Raw genomic sequence first — 14,164 nt, forward strand, 5'->3', positions numbered from 1 at the left:
GTAGCTCAGGTGTTAGAGCAGTTCATCTGCTAATTGGAAGGTTGGTAGTTTGACCCCAAAACTGTGAGGTACGCAAGTCAAAATTTCAATTTACTAAATCAAAATTTTGAGTTAAGTCAAATTTTTAAACCCATGACACCAATGTAAGGTAACATGGAAAAATCATGAAGGACTCATTTTTTTAAATATTAAAAAATAAAATGTAATAATTAGCACATTATTCTTTTTCTGCTAATTTCTGTTCACATATCTTCTGTTCCAGCCATGGATGTTTATATGAAACACTGGTCAGTGTATGAACAAGTGAGTCAAAGGCTCTTCTGCAGACAGTTTTTTTCTACACCTGAGACTGTATTATATCAGAGGGAGGGTATACCCTTATATGGTCATCTCAGGAGCTCCAGCCAGCTTCTGTTTACAAGGGGCAGCCAATCAGAAAGCAGCAGTTTTAAAGTCACTGCAGGAAAAATAGTTTGTCTGAGACAGAGGAGACTCAGCGTGAGATGACCAAAACTTAATTTTGAAGTACAGAGAATGGAAACCAGGAGAAAAGCAAACATTAAAATCTATATTTAATGAAGAACATTACAAAGAGAAATGTCACAGTTTCATTTGATTTTCTTAAAATGCTTATGTTTAATTTTCAAACAACATTAAAAGTGTCTGGACCCCATTTGGCAGCATCAGTTTTATGTTCACAGTCAAACAAGTCAAAAAGTCGGACACAGAAAATCCGGCTGGTTCATTTGCAGATCTTCTGACCTGCAGCACCAAATAATAAGCTGGTCTCCAAACACGAGGAGAACCTGCGAGTCATCGACGCTCAGAGCAGCACACATCAGTATCATCTGTTTCTCAAATACGGCGAGAACTCCTCCTCTTCCTCTTCAGTTAGCGTGTCCGTGCTGTCGCCTTCACGTCTGCTCGCGGTGCGGTCTCTGTGTGTCGGGAATACTTGAGGTGTCAGGTGATCACCTGGTTCAGTTTGTGAGTCTGTGGCAGGTAAACCCTCCAGGCTGGACTCCTTCAAAAAGCCTGTGACGTCCTCCTCATCTTCATCGCGTGCAGCCATTGAGGCGAGGGTGACTGAGAACAGGTTGACATTGCCGGAGATGTCCCGCACCTCCTCGTCCTCTTTGGACTTCACCACCTCCTCGTCCTGACTTTGTCCCCAGACTCCACTTCGACTCCTCTCTTTCACCAAACAGAGCTGCGCTCCCTCCACCTCCGTCTCCACCTGGCCTTCGTCAGACTCTGCAGGCAGCGCCGTTACCTTCACCTTAGCAAATAACCTTGAACTTCCAGCGTCCAGTGCTGCCGTTGGCTCGCTGTTCGTTGACATGTTGCCAGAAAGCTCCTGACAGCAGCAGCTTTCCCCCGAGGAGAGATCCACTGCCCTGTTCACATAGTGCAAGTTGCCATCATCATCGTCATCGTCCTCTGAGTTATCGTCAATGTTGGCAGAAGGTGATGTTGTGTGATTGTTATGCTCCCCGGTCTCCGAGGTAACTGAGATGGGATCTGGGACGGTAGGCTGCGGGGTCAGGACGTAGCCTTTGGTTAGAGCCGTCTACAAAGAGAAGAGAAAGAAGCTCTGAGAAGGTGGAACAGAGGCAAACTCTGCTGAAGACGTCTGAGTATCATCGAGTCACAGCTGTGTCTAAGTATGCAGGACAAACACATCAGCGAAAGCTGTTTTCTGGGGACAGTCACTGTGATCTGTTAGCTGTCTGACAACTACTCTTTCAAGGACCTAGAGATGGTCTAGAGATGCTTTTGAAGTAAAGGTTTAACTACAGCCAGCTTGAAGGCCTGTGGTACATAGTCGATTATTAGATAGGTTGATCATATTTAAGATTGAAGCAAGATCTACATGGAGCAGCAGGGTAAAACAGAAGTAGTTTTCAGCTCAGCTGACTCATTTGCTTAACCTTTGAAGGAGTTTGGTCCTTCTGTGGAAATGCAAATCACAACATGCTGGAGGAGCTTTACGACTGTGGAGCTTCAAAGTATTTGAACTTTGCCCTCTGAGAGACGCTCATGGATGGAAATGAAGGCGATGTTCAACTTTACAGCAGAAATAAAGACATCATTATAAAATCTCTCAAACCACAGGTGTTAGAGTGTATATGAAACTGGATTTCTTACAATTAGAGCTCTGGGCACAGTTTCCTTCAGTTTACAAATGACTCCCGTGTAGAAGAGGAGGAGCAGGCAGCTCGTGACGATGAAGATGGCAACCATCGGGACGCCGATGACCAAACCTAAAGTGAGGCCTGCAGACACACAGACACACATTATTCCATGCAGACGACCATCTGAACCAGCCGAAGTACAGCGGAGGGGTGTGGTTTGTGGCTCTGCTGTGGGAGGGATGGGTGGAGCGGGTGGCTAGGGGAGGAGTCCCACTGGCGAGAGTGGCAGACCTGGCATGTGTTAGTAATTATTCCCTCTGTATATTTACACAGATAAGGAGGCAGATGAATTGTGGCAGCTCATTATTGCTCTGACTCGGCAACAACGCCCGCCTTACCGGCTGCACATCAGCTCACCTCTCTGCTGGTCCACCGCCGTGGTGAAGGTGCACTTCCAGGCAGACGGCTCAGGTTCATGGTTGTTTAGCTCTCCGGTGTCGAGCTTCACCTGTATGCAGTACTCCGCCCCTCTCTTTAAGTTTTCAAGGGTCAAACTTTTGTTTTCTGTTTCCAGCGTCTGCAGGTCAAAGAAGGAGGAAACGCGTCATTAAAATCACATCTGGAATTTGTCCACGACCCACTGGTGTCATCCTCAGCATCGTTTTCTCCTCTGACCTCTACGCGGCCATGAAGACACCTTTGGAGGCCTGACCAGGTGTATAACACCTGCTCTGACAGGTGACTCTCAAAGTCAAAGTGTCCTCATGCCAATCAACCTGACACCTGCTTTTAGGCAGAAACCTGCTGTGATTGGCTGCATTTCCATTTTTATATCGTATATGTACTGTATGTGTTTTACAGCCGTGCCTGGACACCAGTCAGCGACCCCTGGCTCAGGGACAGGATGGTCTGTAGGCCCGTGTGACTGAAGCCTCAAACAGGTTTAAAGGAACTCTGGAACAAAGACTTTCACCAGCTGAGGTCTAAATCTGCACATTGATGTTAGGATGAAATGGATGTCTTACACTGATTTCTCCATCGGTTCTGATCCGAAATGAGACTCTGAAACTGGCTCCGTAACATTCCTGGATACCGGGAAAGTTAGGCACGTCATCAACCCGAGGCAGTGAAATGTTGATCTGGATGTAGTTTTCATATCCGACCAGTGAGAACTCTGGAGGACCTAATTTAGCTTGTAAACAGAAGAAAACACGCGGTCACCTTTTGGTAAAGATTCAACCTGTCCAGAGATTTTAGTTCAATCAAAGCCTGATGCATCTGGATTATTAGAGAGTAACTGAGTCTGTAAAGTTACTGTGTGTACCTGCAAAGTACCAGGTGAGTCACAGACACACTGAACCAAACACAGCTGACACAGGGCTCGCAAAATCGCTAGCCCGACGTCCCGGGGCTAGCGAACTTTCCAGTCGGGCTACCAAACTCTATCTCAGCCCTGCCCGTTGGGCTATCATAGGAAGGAAAATATATGTCATTGCTTTTGCATTCTTTCGGAAATGTAGCTGAGTAATTGTGTCATTGGCATCGGGGAACCACTGTCAATCTGTGACATATTGAAATCGCGTTTGAATTTGCGCTTGTTTTTTGCTTTCACTTTCACTTTGCGATCGCGCGAACGGTGTGTAGAGAGCGGCGGCACTGATTGGTGAGTGACGATTAATTGCGCACCAATTCCTCTGACATCGTCTTATCACTCATTAGCTTACTATTCAAACGTGACAAGTGAAATCTCCCACAGCAAGCTTAAACACGTGAGAGGTTGATTGGGCAGAGAATCGCTGACTGTTATGTGAGTGCGTGTGTAAAAGCAGCAGGATATATATTTTAGTTCTGCTGAGCCAAATAAGACAAGTCAGGGTGAAGAAGTGACAGCCAAATAAAAGCCGACCACAAAACGGAAAAGTTATGACAAATCAGACTATGAGGGAAAAAGAAAGCTCAGCTTTATGGTTTCATGGACAAAAGAATTTCTGTGGCTGGAATATGACGAGCTAAATAACCAGGGGTCCACATAAGTGGTCCGCAGGTGCGCATTTGCTGTCAAAATAAAAAACGCGCACCAAGAAGTTGCAACTTCTTATCTGGTGCGCGTTTTTTATTTTGACAGCAAATGCGCACCTGCGGACCACTTATGTGGACCCCTGTAAAAAACATTTGAATTGGTGAATTTTAAGAAAGACCCCCATTAGAACCCATGAGAAATGCAAGAAATGCATTATTGCTCAGTCTGCAATGTCTTTCCCAGAACAAACACCAATTGCAAAGAACATACTAAAAATAAACCTGAAACATCTGTTTAGAACAGCGTGCTATGTTACAAAGAGTGAACTAGCAGTCTTTGCAAACTTTAAAAAAAAAAAAAAAAAAGTCCTAGATCTTGGTTCCACTCACCTCTTACCCGTGACTTCAGTGGAAATTTCAAATTCAGGACCTGACACAGACTGATTCATGTTCTACACAGTTCTTACAAGTTCATAGAAATTTCTGTTCAATTAGAACCAAATATTTGAGTTGATGATTGTAATTTTTATACAATGTTGTAATTTGTGTTTCAACAATTTTTTGATTAATGTTTTGTTTCCAAAACAAAACATCAAAAAATTGCTCTCTTTTTTATTCGGGCTACTTAAATTTATTTTGGGCTACCACAAACTGAAGAGTGCCTGCCCGAAGGGCTACCAGGGATTTTGAAATTTTGCGAGCCCAGCTGACATCTTTGAATACAAATGATGAATTCTGACACTGCAGTAACCTCACTAACACTGTGGGACACATTTAAATCCAAATGCACCAGTGTGAAACCCAGAAGACGCTCATGCTGACGTACTTTGTGCGTAAGGGACAAACTCAATTATTCCGGACTCTGGAGACCAGGTTTGGTTGAAGAACGCTTTGACGTGCAGGTAATAATGAAACTCCCAGTCTGGTAGCATCAGTGGCATCGATGTTCCAGATGTTAGGTTGCATTGGGGCTGCGTTGGTATGTTGCATTGCTGTTCCCACGTCTCTCTATCATCACTGAACAAAGACAAACAGAACATTTTAGATCAGAAGGACAAAAACAGTCAAAGAAACATTTGCTTTGTGTTACGACTGTTTGCTCAAACAGCGACGATGAGCTGTTCATGTCTCGAATCCAGCTGGTCCTGGATTCAAAGGAAAGCTGATTTCTGATTGGACGTTTAGTGTCATGAATAAGAGAGGAGTTTAGATGTTAATTAAAAAGCTCAGAAGTCTGCTGCTTTGCTCAGACGCCGTGCTGTCGAGGCTGTGACCTTTAACCTGCTGAGGCCTGTAGACGTGTTTCCAGACAAAAGATGATGCATTCAGGCTGCTCAAGACGGGAATATGACGCAACGCCAATATTTCAGAGCTAAAACAGGACAAGTGAATGCACCACGTGTCTGTGGGTTAGCTTGTTTGCAGCAATGATAAAAACCCTGACACAGGTTTTATCCCCTCTGACAGCTCATTCAGATCCTGATGGAAACCCCTCTGAGGCCTGAAGCTGGCTCACCTGAGGCCAGCATGCCTGAAAATCATTTCTAAAACATGCAGGAAGGCGGCCGGATGCTGCTGCGTTTTAGCTGTAAGACAATAAAGACTCGTTGGACCCACAGGCTGTGGTTTGGTGACGAGGACGCTGTATGAGGAAGAACACAGTTTCTGAACAAGCTGAAAAACACGAAGCCACGAGCAGTTTCAGTGTTTTCATGTTAAACCTTGCAAACGTAAAGCGAACCCTCACGATGAGTGCTGAAACTGAAACGGCGTCAGAGCCATCCCAGCTGCTCTCTGTGATCAGCCTGCGGTCGCAGCTGCTTCACCGATGGAAACAAACCACCCAGGAGAGAAAAGCACCCGCCCAGGCAGAAATTCCACCAACGAAGAAGAAGGAGCCAGTGAAGCTGCCCTGACTGAAAACGTGAGCAGATTAAAGGTCGCGGTTCACCAGCAGGAGATCATCACCACAGCAACGCGCCCAAACAATCAAAGTCAAACATTGTACAAAAACGTGAAAAATGACTTAAAGAGATGGAAATGCAACAGATTTGGTGATCGGTACAAATGTTAGAAGATTCATTTAAATATGAAGTACGTGTACAAACGTGGGGGCAGTCTCCATGGTTACATATCAGCTGATGATTTCCTACAAACATGTTCACAGAAATATCAGCTGTGAGAACTCCCACTGTCAGTGTGTGAGTCGTCCCTGCACACACACTAATATTTGTTATTGATAATATTAGAATATTGAAGGTGAGCTTTGTGTCCGACACGTCGCCCCTCGGATTACTCAGTACCCTTAAAGTAGCTCTCAGGGGCAGAAAGGTTGGTGACCTGAAGAGGTCCCCACAAACCTCAGCACGCCGCTCTGCTTTCACTTCCTGTTTCATCTCCACGCACTCCAAAATAACCACGATCTGTGTGCTTTGTGTGTGTGTGTGTGTGTGTGTGTGTGTGTGCGTAAATGGAAAACAGCTGTAAGCTGTGTTCAAGCTCACGAGGCTGTGTGCGTCTGTTATCAGGGGGTTTCCTCCATGCCTGACAGGAGCGCTCCCTGAAGCCTGGACCTGCTGATCTCTGTGCAGCAGTTACTCAGAGACGGCGGCTCATCGTCCCACAGAGCACGCCGTGCACGCCATCACAGGCAGCAGGGAGGGCTGCTTCATGTTTACTGCACATCGCAAACCTGCATGAAGGTCACGCCCCCACTCACACACCTGATCCTCCATCGTCTCACAATCGCAGCACACTTTGTTTTTTTATTTATGTGTATGAACGAGCTGCTTATGTTTCCCATGTCACGACGAGTTTGGCTCTAAGGACCAGAACGTCTGTCTCCATGAAATCTGTTCTCCTGGATAAACTGCAAAAATGAAGCTGTTTTCTTTTCTTTTATAAAATATGAACAAAAAAACTTACAGCTTGTAACTAACTTACTTGTTATAACTGCATAATTACAATATAATTAAAAATGAAATAATTCTATTGTTTCATTTCTTTCTTTTATCTGAAGAAAAGTGCAGACAAACTTGTGTGAGTTACAAAATAAAACAGGAAATCTATTTTTGAATCCTTCTTTTGGTAAAAAAGTAGAAGCAACAGTGGAATTTCCCAGCAGGCAACGGGGGGACTTTTACCCTCTTTTAGAAAAAATATCGTGTTCTGAACTTCGACAGGAAGCATCTGACAAAAACACGCAGCTGATGCAACACTTTTATTTACAGGTGTTTAATTCTGTCCTTTATCTCAGGTGTGTGTGTGTGAGTGTGTGTGTGTGTGAGTGTGTGTGTGTGTGAGTGTGAGTGTGTTAATAAAAGCCTGGAGTCACAGCTGAGAGCTTTAACTTCAAGCTTCTGAACTTTGGGGTTTTTTGGGGTTTGATGTGAGCACCATCATCTTCGCGTTACCAGGCTGAGAGTGACAGGAACTGAGGACAGACAGCGGACAAATTACCTCACAAAGACCCCGTACTCTGTCCCAGGGGGCGTGTTGTTGCTGGGCTTCCACCGGAGGACGTGGCGGAAGTTCAGAGAGTTGACACTAAGGTTAACAGGTGCGGGAGGCGGGTGAGCGAGCTCTGCGCGAGAAAGAAAAGGGAAAATATGTGAGGCAGTGTGATGAGTCACGAGGATCCAAAGTACACCTGACAGGTATCAGCCTGTGTGTGGGTGGGGCAGGATGGAGCTACGTGAGGTATTTGGACACCTGACTGCTTTTACATAACTCACCTGAGCGCAGCAGCAAGCTGAGGCAGAGCAGCAGAGGCAGACAGGCCATCGTCACAGGTGGGCAGGATTCATCGTCACGTCTGCAAACGGCGCTGAGAGCCAGGAAACACCACGCGGTCCAGCTGCAGCCAAACATCATCTACGTTTACATCTCATCGACGAGACGATTGTAATGTTTCAGATTGTTTCAGTTCGAGAAAAGATTTTCAGTCAATTAAACATAAACTCAGTTAGTTGACTAACTGCAGCCGCTTTATCCTGAAGAGAGAAAACCCCCACCATCAGACAGCGGTGACAAAAAACCCCTTTTCACAGGAAGAGAGCAGGGAAACAGGATGAAACACAAAAAAGACAACATTTAGCGACGCACTGCAAACGGCGACAGAGGGGAGAGGACGCGCTCAGAGTATCACGGGAAGTCCCCGAGCTGGGAGAGCCCACAGCGGCGCGAGGAAGGACGCTCCACCCGCCAAAGGTCACAGAAACAGCAGCCTCCAATAATCAATAATCTATAATCAATGCTGTGAGAGCAGCTTCTCTCAGGCCTGCAGGAAACAAAAGCATCATAACGATGATTTACTCTCAGACTTCTGGGCAACATCGTCATCATGTTGCATCAAGCATGATGATGACATCACAGCAAGTCTGGCACCTTCTCTCCTCTTCCTCCTCTGCTGCCACTGAGCCCAGCTCAGCCCTGCTGCCTCAGCACTCTCACATCCTCCCACGTGCATCACTTCTACTACATTATTAGAAACCAGAGTTTGAAGGTGAACTTTTTACTCGTGCAGTGTTCACGAGACGGGAGCTGCAGAAAAAACCGATGTTCTTTTACAGAAACAGGAGCTGTGCAGACTGACTGGAAACACGCTCAGGACCCCGAGTCTGGTTCAGAGGGTGGGAGCCTCAGCACCGCTGTGAAAGTCTCCCAGTTCCTGTTTTCAGTAAAAACATCACGATGAGGACGGTTCATGAGTGTGAAACACCAGGACATCAAAGGTTTACTGTATGGTGTTTGAAAAACCACACGTGAAAAACACACAACACAGTCAACAACAATAATAATCTAACAAATCTAAATGTATATTTCTGTTCTTAAAGCTCAGAAATGCCCTCACCGTTTCTAGACTGAGGAGAAAAGTTTTGGCCTGCAGCCACAGTGGAAGCAAATCCTCATCAAAATGTCTATATACAAAATACAAACATGGCTTACATGGTGGTACAGGTTCAAAAATATTTCCTTTGTAAATTTAATCTCTGGATTAAAAAGGGCGATCGTGGCTCAAGAGTTGGCAGTTCATCTTGTAATCAGAAGGTTGCCGGTTCGAGCCCCGGCTCGGACAGTCTCGGTCGTTGTGTCCTTGGGCAAGACACTTCACCTACCTCCTACTGGTGATGGCCAGAGGGGCCGATGGCGCGATATGGCAGCCTCGCCTCTGTCAGTCTGCCCCAGGGCAGCTGTGGCTACAACTGTAGCTGCCTCCACCAGTGTGTGAATGTGAGAGTGAACGAATAGTGGTATTGTAAAGCGCTTTGAGCCGTCCCGAAAAGCGCTATATAAATGCAATCCATTATTATTATAATGACAATAACGATAATCCATCACTTCTGGTGATCCTCGTCAGGGTCACAGGGGGCTGGAGCCTCCCAGTTACCCTGCACCCTGGACTGGTCGCCAGTCTGAGACAGACCACCATTCACACCTGTGGGTAAATAAGATTCACCCACCAAGTCAGAGTACACGGAGGGAACCCACACAGGCACGGGGAGAACACGCAAACTCCACGCAGAAAGACCCGACAACAGCGCTAATCACCGCGCCACCGTGCTGCTAAACACCAACAACAATAATAATAATAATAACTGGACAGTCTCGTGCACTTACAGTAAGTCACATCACAGAAGTTTTAGTCAGCGTGGTGTTTGTCAGAGTGACAGATCGTCATTAATAATATCTGAGCCCACGGTGAAACCTGTCCACTTTCCCACGTTTAAACACTTCTCTTTCAACTGCTACTGTGTCCACAGTGTTTGCTCTACAGCCATCATTTTACCCTCAAAACGTCGCCATCTTTGTTCTCTTTCCAACACTGTGTCTTTCAAAGCTCAGAGATGTAAAGTTTTTAAACTGTGTGGATTCAAGTGGAGGGATCACATTTTAGTCATTCAGTGATTCAAAGAATATGAACTTTTAATATTCATTCAGATGTTTTCTGACTCTAAATTGTCTTTTCTCATTACTTAGGTTTTTCTAATTTACATTTAAAACATTTTCAGCTATTTTCCAACTTCTTCTCTGTACTTGTCAGCTTTTAGCAGTTCAGCACTTTTGTTTTCAGGTGAAAATTTCTGTATTTTTCATCTCATTCAACATTTTTAACTTAAAATTCAGCAATTAATTCATTTCAGTGCATACATTCAGATTCAAGCATTCACACTGCAGTTTCTTCAGAAAATGCACTTTCTAGTTATTATTATTATTATTATTATTATTATTATTATTATTGTTGTTATTATTATTATTATTGTTGTTATTGTTGTTATTACTTCACGTCGGTGTCAGCTCCACAGTCTGGCCCCTGCTGGTGTGTACTAGTCGGTAGTTAAACACCATAAACTGCCCCGGAGTGCCCGCAGGTCACGGAACCGACACAGCCACGCATGTCCACGGTGTCGTGGACATGCTCGCCCGGCCTCGGTGGCCCTCAGCCCGGTCACTCACCTCCTCTCTGCCCGGAGCGAAGCTTCCACAGCCTCGGAGAAAGAGGAGCAGCTCCCACAAACTCTCCTTACACTGTGACGCAGACGAGCTCCTCTCAGCTCTCCACATCAAACCTACCACCGCTTCCTGCCACGCCCTTCAAAGTAAAAGCCTCCCGCACCAACACAGTTCTACACTGGTCTCGGTGGACTTTTTTTTTCTTAAGCTGGATCTAGTTTTCTGTATCTTAATAATATGTTATTAAATTATTGTAATGTGCTCGGGATGAACTGTGGACCTGTCACAGTAGGAATTGACTGGCTAACATCATGCGTGGGCGTGTCGGAGTGCCAGGGGAGAATTTTTCCCTTGCGTCGGGAGCGCGCACTGATGAGTGTTTGTGGGTTACAGGAGAAAACGATGCATTAAATGTTCTCACGCGGCGCATCATTTCCACACTGTGGCTCATATTTATTTGTATCCTGTAACTTTACCGTTTAAAGTGCTTGGGGAGTTTGGGTTTGGGGGGCTGGGGGGGGGCATAAGTTCGGTATTCTGTTGCATTTTAATTTTGGGGGAGCTGGGAGGAGGTGGTTGGGAGGTGTAGTCGCAGTTAGTTTGGGGTTGTCAGTGTGCACTGTCATTAATTTGCAGTGGGTGGATCCTGTGCTGTGGTTTATACTGGTGTGGACAGATGCGGCGTCAGTCGGATAAAAAAAAAAATCGTAGATCTTTTACTGAAGTTCACGAACTTTTCCGGTAAAACGGAAGATTCAGTAGAATTTCTCTACTATTTACGGACAGTCGTGTTTCATCTGCAGACACTGGTTTTCTCTGTAACTCATTAAATGTATTTCTTTATATCCTTACACTTCGATAGTTACAACCTATTACACCATCTGCTCAAAAAATCGTAAATTAAAACTTCATGAACAAAATAACTGACAGACATTAAAATGTGAAGATTTGTATTTCCCTTGAAGTCAGTTTGTCCTCATGTAAACGTGTTCATGCACATTCAAGTGTTTTCTTCAAACAGGACACCTGACCAACAAACATGTAATAGTATTTGTACAGTAACAGTATCCAGAGTACTTTAGGTTCGAATCACCGCTGTGGTTGTTTGGGCTCAGCCAAACAGGTGTGGTTCACATCCATGTGTGTCCACTCATGATAAGGACACACATGTAGTCCTGCATTCACTTCATCAGTGAATCCGAGTGAACGTTTGTCCTGCATTAACTCTGTGGGGTCTTCACCTCACAGTAACACGTGTGTTTGTTAACTGATGCTATATGAATAAAAGTGAACTACAGGTGTTCGTGAAACGTGTCTTTATTAGAACAGGACGGATGGATGAGCACAGCCCTCTCAGCACAGGGCTGACACCACTTTGCCCTTTATAATAAATACAACACAAATATATTAGGACAGGTTACTAAACCAAGCTTACAGGTAAAAGGACATTTACTGAACTGATCGTGTCAGCTCTTGCTTTTCAAGGACAACGAGCAGCAAAGTACAGTTAGCAGAGTTTGTTCTGATGAAGACTTTAAACTGTAAACAGCAGCGCAGTGAACAAGGATCTGTGTCCACGAATGTGTCCTCTACTCATTTAAGCCAGACGGTGACTGCTGTCCTCCTCTGTGCTCTGAAACATGTTAAACATGGATCCGAGTGAAATGAAGAAAATGAATGTTTTTATCAGATATTAATAAGAACAGCGTCTCCCTGTTTGTTTTCTCTCGGTTTGTTGGTGATAATAATGTTTTTTTAGTAAAAATCATTAAGAATCTGTTTTCCTGTGAAAGAACTCGATGGGCTTTTAGAAAACAAAGTTTTATTGGATTTTATTTTTTCATTAAATAAATAGATAATAAAACGAAAAAGAAAACAGGTTTTGGCCACAGTAAAATGTGTCATGTATTTATAATTGTATAAATACTTGAATTCAGACTTTGTGATTTTTCGTGTTGGAGCATCTTTTCTTCCTTTCACCCGCCTGTGTGAAAACAAAGCCCTGGGCTCCCTCTGATGGTTCGTTAGTTGAGGACAGGAGGCAGAAAGCGCAGGAGGACTCAATGCTCTTACGTTGAAGTTCTTCCGCTTCCTGTCTCGCTGCTATTGCGCTTCCCAAACGTCACTCGGTGGTTTCCAGGTTGCTGTTCGGGGGGCCGCCGCTGGAGGGCGCTGTGGGAGTTTATTAGTTAGGAGTTTTTTTTTTAAACGCTTTTATTTCTGTGAACTCTGATGAAAAGCTGCAGAGCTGTGAGGAAATGTCTCAGCGACTCGCTTTAATAAAGTTTTTAGAATCAAAGACTGCTGGTCTGACTGCGACTGTTGTTTATCACTGTTGGTGTGAAGTGCAGGCACGCAGCTGTAACAAAGTCAACATCACAACTGTTAGAGAGTTTTCTCTGGGATGCTGGGACGATAGCTCCCTCAGGACTCAAACTCCGGTCAGAGAGTGGGGCACAGAGAGTGATGTCCGGATATACTTTAATGAAAGTTAACAGCAGCTCAACAGTACAGCATTAGGTATTCTTAACAAGTGTGGGAGGGGCGGACAGGCGTGTGGTTCTGAATAACAAGAAACAAGGAGAAACAATTATCATATGTAAATATAACAATCATCACTTCCCAACATCATGCCAATATAATGAACTGTAACACAAATAATCAGCTGAATGCTCTGACATAAGAAAGTCCCACAATCCCATTTGAACATGCCGGAAATAAGAATATCTGCATATCTCAGACAACAGAAAAGACCTGATGCATCAAAATTAGGAAAGTTCAGCAATTACATGGTCTTCAGTGCCCTCTAGTGGCTAAATAACCCAACTGCGGTGCACAGATCCAACCCGCAACAAAGGCTCAGGGGCGGATCTAGAGAAGTTTTCTTAGGGTGGCATGAGGGTGGCAAAGAAATCAAATGGGGTGGCAAAATCAAAGCCTTTTTTTTTTCAAACACATATGCAGGTGGTTACATATGGTTAAAATGATTCAAATGCAGTAAGTATTCACGTTTTTCATATATATATATAGTCTCTAACTTAATTATTGTCTGTAGCCCACATAATTACAGTTTTGATTTTATGTACTGTATAGCCTGTATAATAAATAAATATGTAGTACAATAAGTATAAAATCCAGAAAACTACACAACATGGGGCGGTTCATTTACAAACACAACACAATAGAACACAAAGTCTAACTTAAGTTTCACACTGTTTTTTGTTAGAAAACAATCACATTGTTACAGCTTAAATTACACAAAATGTCAGAAATCTGCACTGTCATGAACAAAAATATAAACCTAATTTTTCATGATTTGTTGGATTAACCCACTGAGGTCTGAAATACAACCGGACATTTTTGACTCCTTTTGAGTTTACGTTTGTATTTCCCCCTCAAATTGTTTCATTTTATTTTTTCCTCCTTGCCTTGTTTGGTCTCATTCTTTTCAGCTCAACTGAATTTAGTTGTTTTTTTCACTGACATACTGCATTAGTATTACTGATCTGAAATCACACAAAGAACTTATAAGCCTAGTAGTATTTTTTTACTGTAAA

At 44.1% G+C, this 14,164-nt stretch overlaps 1 protein-coding gene across 1 annotated transcript; it reads right to left on the reverse strand.

Moving 5' to 3' along the window:
• Positions 1-554: 554 nt before the first annotated feature.
• On the reverse strand, positions 555-10,738 carry LOC116314475. Its single transcript, XM_039600559.1, has 8 exons — positions 10,611-10,738; positions 7,889-8,010; positions 7,614-7,737; positions 4,981-5,171; positions 3,161-3,327; positions 2,553-2,712; positions 2,149-2,276; positions 555-1,570 (listed from the first exon to the last, which is right to left on the reverse strand). The coding sequence occupies exons 2-8, from the start codon at positions 7,935-7,937 to the stop codon at positions 845-847; spliced, it is 1,545 nt and encodes a 514-aa protein (XP_039456493.1). The 5' UTR covers positions 7,938-8,010; positions 10,611-10,738; the 3' UTR covers positions 555-844.
• Positions 10,739-14,164: the final 3,426 nt, after the last annotated feature.

This window comes from Oreochromis aureus, linkage group 16 (genome assembly GCF_013358895.1).
Source record: "Oreochromis aureus strain Israel breed Guangdong linkage group 16, ZZ_aureus, whole genome shotgun sequence".
NCBI lineage: Eukaryota > Metazoa > Chordata > Actinopteri > Cichliformes > Cichlidae > Oreochromis > Oreochromis aureus.

What these genes read in the sequence shown, in the direction of transcription:
- LOC116314475 (XM_039600559.1), bottom strand. Translation starts at nt 7,937, where the DNA reads ATGGCCTGTCTGCCTCTGCTGCTCTGCCTCAGCTTGCTGCTGCGCTCA. An exon ending in CAGCTTGCTGCTGCGCTCAG is followed by an intron (nt 7,738 to 7,888) that starts GTGAGTTATGTA and finishes TTTCTCGCGCAG; the next exon opens with AGCTCGCTCACCCGCCTCCC. An exon ending in GTTTGTCCCTTACGCACAAA is followed by an intron (nt 3,328 to 4,980) that starts GTACGTCAGCAT and finishes TCTGTTTACAAG; the next exon opens with CTAAATTAGGTCCTCCAGAG.